This window comes from Mastomys coucha, unplaced genomic scaffold (assembly GCF_008632895.1).
Source record: "Mastomys coucha isolate ucsf_1 unplaced genomic scaffold, UCSF_Mcou_1 pScaffold18, whole genome shotgun sequence".
NCBI lineage: Eukaryota > Metazoa > Chordata > Mammalia > Rodentia > Muridae > Mastomys > Mastomys coucha.
Genome location: NW_022196900.1, coordinates 20644686 through 20656176, shown reverse-complemented (window position 1 = coordinate 20656176; position 11491 = coordinate 20644686). Strand labels below are relative to the sequence as shown.

The 11491-nt window shown below is 43.8% G+C and overlaps 1 protein-coding gene across 2 annotated transcripts in view; it reads right to left on the bottom strand.

Annotated features, from left to right (window-relative positions):
• Nucleotides 1-932: 932 nt before the first annotated feature.
• Nucleotides 933-11491, bottom strand: part of Kiaa1958 (KIAA1958 ortholog) — a 135212-nt gene continuing 124653 nt past the window's right edge. For both annotated transcript variants that reach the window (XM_031377550.1, XM_031377551.1), the window contains one exon: nucleotides 933-5464. In XM_031377550.1, coding sequence (XP_031233410.1) covers nucleotides 4658-5464 — 807 coding nt within the window. In that variant the 3' untranslated portion in view covers nucleotides 933-4657. The remainder of the gene's footprint in view (nucleotides 5465-11491) is intronic.

Here is an 11491-nt window from a genome sequence, read left to right as displayed (position 1 = left end):
GTGGCTTAGATCATGCATAGGGATTTCCAAGGGTAGTCCTCACTATCCTCCTCCTGGCCTGTCAGAGGAGGGGTAGCTAGTCACCACTGTTCTGCTTCACTTTATGTTTTATATATTTATTCGAGACAAGCGCTTGCTGTGTAGCTTGGGCTAGCCTTGAACTTGCAATCCCCCAACTCAGACCCCAAGTGCTGAGGTTCCAGGTGTGCACAACCACAGTTGGCTTACATGGACTCAATTATATGGACAAACACAAGAGACATCGTAGGAACAAGGCTTAAGCAACACAATGTTTTTGACAAAGAATTACATTTTTGTTTAGAAGTGAAATTACTTAAACTGGACACAAAATTGAAATTTTTACTATGTTCTGTTCACAGCTGTCAGTGAGCAGCTCCACAACAGGCTCAGCACTAGCTACATAGCTACGGCAGAGCTCAGCTAGGGCAGGTCGGCCAACTTCCTTGAGGACTTATTAATTTGCATTTATCCATGCATAAAGTAAGCTCATCTTTTTAAAAGAGTAATCAATGTCTCATAAAAGCAATGAAATGATGGATACATGAAAGGATGAGGTGTAACCATTTTGTTCATTTGAGTGGTAACAATATGGCCACCATTAGCTTCAACTGACAAAAATAGCATTGTTGTCTGGAGATAACAAATTAACTTTAGAAACTCTGAAACTTGAAAATTAGAAAAAAAAATATCTCTCAAGAAGTCATGCTAGTATACTGAGAAATTCTAGACTAGCAATGTGACTTGTGAGTCCTGGAGATGAGCCAGCCCAGTGATACCATAGCAGAGCCAAAGATGGTGCCAGTAGAAGCACCAAGTGAGCTGTGAAGGAGCACCCAGGATCTGTCAGGACATTTCAGTTTCCACATAAATACCATCTTGTTCAGATCTTAATGAGTGTGTCTACGAACATGCTGAAATGCTTTATGTTTTTAATAAGATGAATTAATATAAAAAGCAATAGAATTTCACATTTTTTCAAACATCATTTATGGGTCTGCCACTTGACCAAAGAGAACATTTCTTTCACAGCTTTGGTTAGATACAGTATTTGTTTTAAAACACAGAAAACAATGGAAAAACTTTAGCCTCTGAAGACCCCTCTGGTCTTCCATCTCTTGTTTTTGCTTGTATGTGAGGTATCAGGCTTGGTTGTGCTGGAGGTAGAATTCACAAGCATGGATGTGTTCACTGGACCACATTATCAGGTTTGGTTTCCTCTTCAAGTTTATAAATGTAAGGAACAGAATCTCAGCAATAGAGGAAATGAGTGAAGCATGTTACTAACATTTTTAATTAGAAAGAAAGCTTTCTAATGGCAAGCCTAAGATACAGCTGTATGCTAACCTCTTCATGTCCAGTGGGATCTCCTGCGCCAGGCTGAGAACCTACTACCTGGCCTGTGGGCTTGAGGGAGGCAGCACCTACAACTGCTTTTATTTATTGTTTATGTGTGTGGGTGTTTTACCTGCATGTATGTCTGTGCTCTATGCTTGTGCCTGGTGCCTGTAGGAGCCAGAAGGGGGTGTCAGATGCATACTGTGGACTGGTATGTGGGTGTTTAGAATGGAACCCAAGTCCTCTGAGGAACAGCCAGTGCGCTTACTGGCTGAGCCATCTCTGGCCATCTAATTAATTAGTGTAAGTGTTTTGGGACAGAGTCTCATTCTGTAGCCCAAGGTGGCTTAAAACTCACTGAGTAGCCTAGGTAGGCCCTGAACTCATAGCAAACCTCCTGCCTCAGTTTCCTGAGTGCTGAGATTACAGGTGAGTGCCCCCATGCCTAACTCACCTCCTGTTAGAGCACTACAAAAGTTGTTGAGGAATGATCTCCCCCAAGATCTAGGGGTCCTCCAGAACACAGAGGCAGGGCTCAGAGGCAACTCGCATCCAGGTTAACTAGTGAAGGGATTCCTTTCTTTAGTGCTGGGAACAGAACCCAAGCCCTTGTACATGCGAGGCAAGCATTCTGCCACTTAGCTGCTGCCCCAGTGCAAACTTCAAGATCTTGATAACCATGCCAGCATGGAGCACAGAAACCTGAAGGAGAGTGGAGAACAGCTGTAGCTTGCTACATACCTTCTCCCGTGGACTGGAAAGACAGAATAACTGCCTCATTTGAACCTCAGCCCCAAGCTCTCTGGCCCCCACAGCACAGCCTCCAATGCAGACAGTTACTGTGCCATGCCAATGGGCTCGCCCAGCTTCACCACACATTGATTTAAAGTGTATCTCACATGCACACATATGCCCAAGTAACAAAGTTGTACACGACATATGATAGCCCTTGAAGCACATGTGTTACTCCCATGACCCGAGGAGGTCTAACTCAGAAGAATTCTCATCCCATCAGGTGTAAGTGAAGATCTGAGCCCTGAGTTTTGAGTAGAATTGTTCACTTCTGAATTCTGAGAATTTACAATGTATCAAATAGGTGATAGGCGGGGGGCTGAGGCAGAAAGGCTATGATATGCTAAGTTACAGTTAGCAGGAAGATTAACAGCCTCCGGTCAGTTATTGCTACTTCTGGAAATGTTGAAAAGATCCCAGCATACCTAATGGCAACATTTTGAAGCTATTTAAAATAAAACTGGAAGGGTTAGTACTTGAGCTGCAAGCTCTGCAACTTGGCCATTCAAGTCCTGTCTCCATCTTCCATGCAGAACTGACAAATGACTCTTTGCTTTCCACAAACAAAATACCCTTGGGTGTTCAGCAAACTACAGAAGACTGACCTAATGTTGTGTCTCTTCATCTCCCCAAACCCCACCCTTGCTCCCCCCAGTCAAGGTTTCTCTGTGTAACCCTGGATGTCCAGGCACTACCTCTGTAGACTAGGCTGGCCTTAATAGAGATCCACCTGCCTCAGCCTTCCAAGTACTAGGGTTAAAGGTGTGTGCCACCCCACCTGGCTTGTCTATCTCTTCTAAAACCAAAACCTAAAATCACAAATTGGAAACCACTATTCAAGATCAAGTGTAAACCAAGACACAGGATCAAGTCAGAACATTGATTATCAATTACCTGTTATTTACACACGGAGGGAGATACTAAAACTCATCAGTACCCAGGGAAGTACCTAGTACACAGAACTACAGACGTGTGGTCACGAGAAAGGGAACAACATGAGACTTAAGGCAGCATTGGCTGAGTCTTCTCTGGTAAAGAGTCACATACTTCAGTGACTAGTGAGAGACTTTAAAACAATGGTTCTAAGTAAATATTAAAACAATGCTTTGAAAAAGAAATAACTAATATAAAGACTTGTGCAATATGAATGTGCATTGGGATTTTAATTTGGGATTAGAGAGCATACACGAGGACGGACTGGTACGATTAAAGCAGTCTCTCCTGGAAGAGAAAATAGAGTAGAAATGACTACTATCAACTAGCACTCTTTGGGCTCCTTTTTAAAAACACGTATTCACAGTAGTTGCTAGAAAAGTCTGCTTTTTAAGTAACACATGGTCAGGTTGACTTTTATCAATGTGAAATCATTTTTAAATGCATGAATAAACCTACCGTGATGCTCTGATCCAGTAACTGTGTCCCTGTGCTGGCCTTGCTTTCCTGGCAGGCTGCCTAATCAGTGTCCCTAGCATAGTGCCAGCCTATAGGATTCCCAGGGTCCTTAAAATGCCCTGGGAGTGTTTTCTTTGCGGCTTATTCTGTTGTTCCAGTCAAGCATCGCTACTAGTCTCACAGGTCCAGTGACTCCTGCCAACACAACTGTGGTTTGTAAATCCGAGATGTAAAAAGCAGATTAAACAACAAAACAAACAAAAGGAAGTTCAAACAGCAAGCGTTCTCCAGGGAGAACTGGATAGACGCAGGCACTTCTGCTTCAGGAGGTTTTCACATCTGGGTCACAGGACTTTCCAAGTCCACCCTCCGCTAACTCCAACTCCTCACAGTGCGGACGACCGAGTCAACTGCACACGGTGTCCACCCTCTGCTAACTCCAACTCCTCACCGTGCGGACGACCAAGTCCACTACACACGGTGTCTCTTACACACCCTTCCAGAGAACTGATCTTCCTGTCACCAAACTGCCTCTATGGACAGCACAGCAACAATGTATCTTTTGTCTCGGTGAGTAGCTCTACTTGGGCAGAGCCTCCACCAACAGACCACAAAGGGTGCTGAGTGCGAGTTTTCTCTACTATGTCTGCCTCTCCTGCTCTAGGTACCTATGTGGGAAAAAAAACAAAAAAGAAAACCGACAAAGTGTATATATAATTCTATACCATTCTAAAGCTACCGGGCTACTGGGATATTTTTAAAGTACCTACTCAAAAAACATTTTTTTCCTTTTCTTTTTTCTTTTTTTTTTCAAGAAAACCTGTGCTAAAAAGGCACTAGATAAAATGAATTTCTTCACTCTTGTATATAGTAATTTTATATTGTGTTATATTCTATGATTTAACAAGGTGTCACACATTTAGATAAAACATCCAAATTATTCAGTCATCTACTGTCATGTAAAAGTGAATCTCAAGTCTGAGGAATGGCTGGCTGTAGTAATGGAGGCCAGCTGGATCATGGAGCGAAGACATCAGTCTCTGTGGCTTCAGAACCTGCTTGCTGACTCCTGGCCTTGGCCATGTAGTAAGCGGGACTGTGGCCTGGCCCTGAGGGCTCACTGGCAGCAGCTATGGGAGCCAAGTCGCCTGGAGACCTGAGTGAAGGAGACGAAGGTGAAGTTCTCACAGTTTTCCAGCTTGACCTTCCTGGCTAAATTTGGGACAATTCCCCGGAGAGACCGTAACCCCATTCTCTGCTCTTCGTACCACACGCTACCCATGTCTGTGGCCTCCTTCCGGGCTGTAAGGTAGAAGGGAGACCTAGCCTCCATTTGGGTGGGGGGCCGGTGGATGTACATGTACTTGTAGAGGAGGCAGTAAGGACACTGCTTGTGTCCCCTGGAGTGCTCATGGTAGATTTTCCCATGGCACACTCTGGTCGAACCACTCCGGCTCTCCCGCTTGACACTGTCTGTCCGGGCAAAGTAGGGCTGGTTCTGTGGATCTTTGAGCAACTCGATGTCACCGTACATCAGATCTGCATGCTCCTGCAGGGTCCGCATATTGAGATACTGGCTGTTGTACTTGACCACTGTGGACAGGAGAGTAATTGGGCTGTCATCCCCTAGGCACCCTGCCTGCCACATCTCCTCCTCATCAGAAAGGGAGAAGTAGACGATATTGCGAGATCGGGCCCCGGACATCCCCGCCTTGCTCAGGACCCACAGCTTCTCCTTGAGTTTTTTGGTGGAAGAGCTGAAGGTGCTGCTGGTGATGGAAAAGCCCACACCCGCGTTCTTCAGGATGCGGTCCAGGCCGCGGCGAATGGCATGGAGTGAGGTAGCCAGGAAGTCTGAGCCGTCACTCTTCTTGACAGTGACATAAAAGTTCTCAAGCAGCTCATTCAACTTCACTGCAGGGATCTCAAATGAGACAAACACTGAGGTTATACATGTGAAGGCACCCCGAACAGCTGTCCCCCTCTTTCCCCTAATCCTCACTAGGGGCTGTACTATGGAGAAGACAGTTTCTTGATTTCTAGAGGATCAAACCCTTCATGCAGTATAGTAGAAAAGCAGTAAATTTCAAACTGGATGATCTAGGTTTCATCTGTAAAATACAGCATACAGGAACCACGGTCTCAAAGTGCACAAGAAATGCCTATGGAGGACGTGGACCGCAGCTTCCAAGGGTTTGTAGGCAGCAATGAATACACACCCCTTACTCACTTGTCTCAAGTACATACGTGCATACAGATTACTATCGTGACTAGCCTTTTGTAACACTGACCATTCCTCCCAGGAAGGTCCTTTCTTCTTTTCGGTTTCCTCTCCTTTAGTAAAGCTCAGGCATCCCCTCTAAAGGATTCTGTGACCTGACCTCTGAATCATCCCAGCACTGACGTCCTTGATACCTGCCCATACTGTTTGGTACCTACTACTGAGCATAGGCTTCACGGGAGGAGAACCAACTCTTCTACTTACACACAAACGTCCTGCTCCATGATCTTCCCCTGGGATGCATCTGACTACATCCTAACATATCTCTAGCTTAACAATTAGTACGTTTTCAATATCACTGTTATGAGTTTGATTCATAAGACATTTTTGTGTTCGAGATGGAGATGTAAAGAGCAAGCAGCCTGCTCTGTTAGGTCAGGCTACGTTATACACTTTTTGGACAAAATGGAAATTCTGGTAAAAATGTTTGAGTAGAAACTAACATTAGCCTCTATTTTGCTAATAGCCCAAGAGTCAAAGAGAAAATACGAGATTTGTTATAGATTAAAAGTTAGCCAAATTAGGGCTGGAGAGATGGTGTCAATTAGGTTATGCATCCTCGCTGCTCAAGCAGAGAAGGGTTCAGTTCCCAGCACAGATGTCAATCAGGGGCTTGCACCTGCAGTTCCAGCTCTAGGCATCAGATGCCCTCTTCTGGCCTTTGCAGGTACTCACATGTACACGTATACATGTACACACACACACACACACACACACACACAATCTGTGTGTGTGTTTTTTTTTTTTTGAGGCAAGATTTCTCTGTGTAGCTCTGGCTGTACTAGAATTCGTTCTGTAGACCAGGCAATCCTTGAACTCAGAGATCTGCCTGTTCTGCCTTCCCAGTTCTGGGATTAAAGGTGTGTGCTACTACCACCTGGCAAAAATAAATCTTTGAAAAAGAGTATCCATGAAAAATTCAATTTAAAAACAAAAATTCACTAAACTACAATTAGATATAAATATACTCCATTATATTATATTAATATCATATTATTGTTAAATATTCTCTGATAACATAAATTACAATCTGTTAGAAAACAAGAAAACAAATTCTCAGTAAGCAAACTGATTATATACCCCAAAAGTTAATCAGATTCATAAATAGTAAAATGAGCCAATAAAAACAAAAGTCTAAATTAATAAAGGGCGGAGGGAAGCATCCTTTATTAATTAACCTTTGAAACGACCTGTCACGTCAACCAAGTCCTGTCAAGTCAGACAGGAAGAGAAAAAGCATGGCGGTAGACTTCAGAATATTAGGAACAAAGCCAACATAAAATGGGAGGAAAGAACATGAAAGAACATTGCATGCTTCATGTGCATTAGTTTGAAAATCTATATAGTCTGAATGATTTCATTTTGTTTAGTGTGCACACTTTTTCTCTAACACAGGGAAATTAAAACCGAATGGAATTGTGCTCAGCCCCAGTAGGATGACTAGAGTTAGGAAAAAGGAAAGAGATGATAACAAATGTGAGTCGGGATTTAAGGAAACTGGAACACTCATCCGCCTTCATGGGAATGGAAAACAATGCAGGAGCTTTGGAAACCGCTCATCCCTCAATCTAAGCCACACACCCACAAGGACTGAGAGTGTATGCCCAAACAACAAAACGATGTATAAAGTTTTACTGTAGTGTTTTTCCATAATGACCAAAGTATGGAAAAAACCTAAATGTCCACCAGTAGGTAAGTAAATAAACAAAATGAGACACATACATCTGCATGTTATTTTCTTCAGCAATAAAAAGAAATCTTGAAATGGTATGCTAAACAAAGCTTTTGTTTCCCACTCCAGACACAGAGAACAAGTAAGTCATAAAGAACAGTGAAGATTCTACTAATCTGCAGAACCTAGAGTAAGCAGATTCACAGAGGCAGATGGCAGGATAGTAGTTGCCAGGGCTGGGGCAAAGAGGAAAGAGGAGCTGTATTATTTTATATTATTTAGTGATATGGAGTTCCTAAAATTTGGAAGGATGAAAATAGAAGTGAATGAATAATTGTGATAGTTTGCAGAACACTATGAGGACAATAAATGCTATTAAACTGCACACTTTTTTTTTTTTAGAAGATTCATTTATTTTATGAGTATACCATTGCTCTCTTCAGATACACCAGAAGAGGGCATCAGATCACATTACAGATGGTTGTGAGCCACCATGTGGTTGCTGGGAATTGAACTCAGGACCTCTAGAAGAGCACTCAGTGCTCTTATCCGCTGAGCCATCTGTCCAGTCCCTAAACTGCACACTTAAACACTGACCATCATGGCAAAGAACCTGAAGAGTGCAGCAGTGGCACTTCTATCTGGTGAATAATCAAGAGCATCTAACTGGAGATAATGCCAGCTCAATGAGAGAGAATTATGTTTACTGCTGTAAACCTAGCTGACGACCCATGACCCATGGCTGGTGAGGTCATGGACCCCACAGAGAACCTACTACTGTGACTTTCCTAAACCAGTGTAATTTCTTTTGTTTTTTTTTTAAAGATTTACTTATTTTATATGTATGAATACACTGTAGCTGTATAGATGGCCATGAGCCATCATGAGGCTGCTAGGAATTGAATTCAGGACGGCCCCACTTGCTCCACCCCGCTCGCTCCGGCTTAATTCACTGTACTTGTCTTCAGACGCACCAGAAGAGGGCATCCAATCTTATTACGGATGGTTGTGAGCCACCACGTGGTTGCTGGGATTTGAACTCAGGACCTTCGGAAAAGCAGTCAGTGCTCTTACCCACTGAGCCATCTCACCAGCCCAACCAGTGTAATTTCTAACCACAGTCTACATACTTACCTATATAGCCACAGCTAAGCGTCTCTCTCATGCCTTATCAAAACAGCTTTCTCTTTGCAGCAGATGAAGACCATCATAGAAATCCACACATAAAATGGGAGAGCTGCTTGTGGGGTCGCCAGCCCCAAGTGACATATCTACAATACAATCTCTACCCTTTAGGCTCTGGGAACATCATGGAAGAGGGCGAGGGAAGATTCTTAGAGCCAGAGGGCCAGGACGTCTGTTGTGAGCTAGTAGTATCTACTGTATAGGACAGTGAAGCTGTACCCAGGAAATCTCACATACACGGTCATCTAAAGGAGACCTCGTGGGTGGGAGAAGTCCTATAAGGTCCCACCCCTGGAGGAAGAGCTACAGGCAACTAATGGCTGCAGAGGGAGGGAGAATCAGTCTGCTCCAGGGATGAGCCCCAAGATAGGTCCATGTGTCAGTCCTAAATACACGCACATAGATGCAACACTAAACGGACTCAGCAGGTCATGTATGTGCATGTGTGTGTGTGTGTGTGTAAGAAAGGTACAAAATTTGAGTCCATTTTGTGAGGCCACATAGAGTTTCCTAATATAGACACACAGAACACACACATACACACACAAAACAATAATTAGAGAAGAAGTCATGAACTTGAGATGGAGTTGGAATAATACAGGAGTTGCAGGGGGTGAGGGGACTCACAGTAAGGAGAGATGGAAATGATATAAGCATAATACCTATGTGTGAAATCTCAAAAAAGTAGAAAAATAGTTCAAGTGTTCACTTTTATATTATGTATACTTTACCACAACTTAAAAAACTCAAATCACTGGATGTGGTGGCACATGCCTTTAATCCTGATGCTATGGAGGCAGCTCGCCTTGAACTCAAGGCCAGCCTGGTGTATACAGCAGGTAGCACAGGTCAGTGGGGGCTGGCTACACAGTAAGACCATGTCAAAAACAAAAAAACCAAACAAACAAAAACAAAAACAAAAAGGAAAGAAGAAGCAAACAAGCACTTTCTCCAGTGGTCTGCGGCTCAGAACGCTGAGATTACAGGTATGTGTCACCGTGCCTTGTAGCCAGCAGCTGCTAGTCAGTCATCCTTACAAGACAGAAGCCAAGTTTATAAGCGGCTGCCAGCCTCCCCCAGATGACACAGTAACTGACTCTCAATAGTTGAAGTAAAATTACTCTCTGCAATGTATTTTTAAGAGACTGGACACCTTGGTAATGGGAAATATCTGACAAGCAAACCAGTCTGGGCACATGCCAGGATGAACTGCTTCTTCTATTGCAAGCAATACACTCTGTGTGGGTAGATGCTTCTGGAACTGTCTTACTGTGATTTTATTTAGAATCGTGCAGTATTTTGTGGAAACCAAGAAAAATGTTCTGTATTTATGTGTGTAGGGTGCTCCTGATACTTAGATTAAGGCTGATGACAAGCCACTCAGGCTTCTTGTTGGTGCTGGGGACCTGGTCATGAACTTGTGCAGTTCTCACCTTTAAGGAGCTTTTGGACCTGCCAGCAGTGGTGGTGCACGCCTTTAATCCCAGCACTTGGGAGGCAGAGGCAGGCAGATCTCTGTGAGTTCAAGGCCAGCCTGGTCTACAGAGTGAGTTCCAGGACAGCCAGGGCTACACAGAGAAACCCTGTCTCGAAAAACCAACAAAACAAAACAAAACAAAAACAAAGGAGCTTTTGACCATGTGAGGCAGCATCAGGCAATCCATGAAGATTCCTCCACTTGAAAGCACAGTGGCTAGCCGTTCTCTGCAGCTAGATTAAGAGACTCCGGGGCACCAGTGTAGGTGTTTCTAGGCCTTTGTAGGCCACACCAATCATGGGATCCAGGACTGATAAAAAAGGGGCAGGAGGGCTGGGAATTGAGTTCAATAGATCTATTACTTGTCCAGCATGCAGAAGTTCTGGGTTCTGTCCTCAGCACCACATATACCAGAAGTAGTGGCACATACATGTCTGTGATGCTAGTACTCAGGAAATAAGGAAAAATGGTGTCGGGGACTCCTCTGCCCCGATTCCCTCAGTTGTAAACGAGAAGCCTATTGCCCTGATGCCATTCCTCACCATTTCCTACATCAAGTGGCTTCTTGTGTGGGACTGGTCACGGTGACCAGAAACATAACTAACATAGAACCAAATGCAAAGGCCGTGGGACCCAAGTGATGGGAGGGAGGATGGAGTTTAGGGATGGTAGACACAGAACTTGGGCTCATTCTGTGAGAGCACACAATGTTTCTGAATACACACACAAAAGAAAAGGCATTTTAGGCAGAAGAGCAGCAAGTTCATTGGTGAGAGGTGACACAGGAAAGGGCTGCAGCTGCGTCCCTGTCCCCGAGTTGTGCAGCACGAGGAGCCAACCCACAGTTCTACAGGTTGGAACTGATCTCCAGGGCAAAGGAAGCCACAGAAGGTTGGTTTCTTGCTGTTGTTTCTTTTGAATCCTTCCTGGAATTAGTTCCTCTTATCTATGTTCCCCTGTCTGGCTCATGGTTGTTGACAGAATCCTTTTTAGGGTTTGGTTAGATTAGCAGTACTATGCCCCTTATTACTGCTTTTGGCATTTTATGTTCTTTTATATTCTCTGATCTTAATCCCTTTTCTTCCTTAAAAAAAAAAAAAAAAAAGAAAAAAAGAAAAAAATGACAGTGTCTCACTATAAACTCCAGGCTGTCCATGAACTCGCCACCACCTGCCTCTACTTCTACAGTGTGGCAAAGGCACCGGCCACCACACCCAGCTTACCCCACTTTCCCGACATACCCTTACTGCATGCTACGTTCCAGAAAGTCTTCTGGTCTTGCTTATAATTTATTATCTTGTCATCTGAGTCTAAAGCCGTTTTTTTTTTTTTTTTT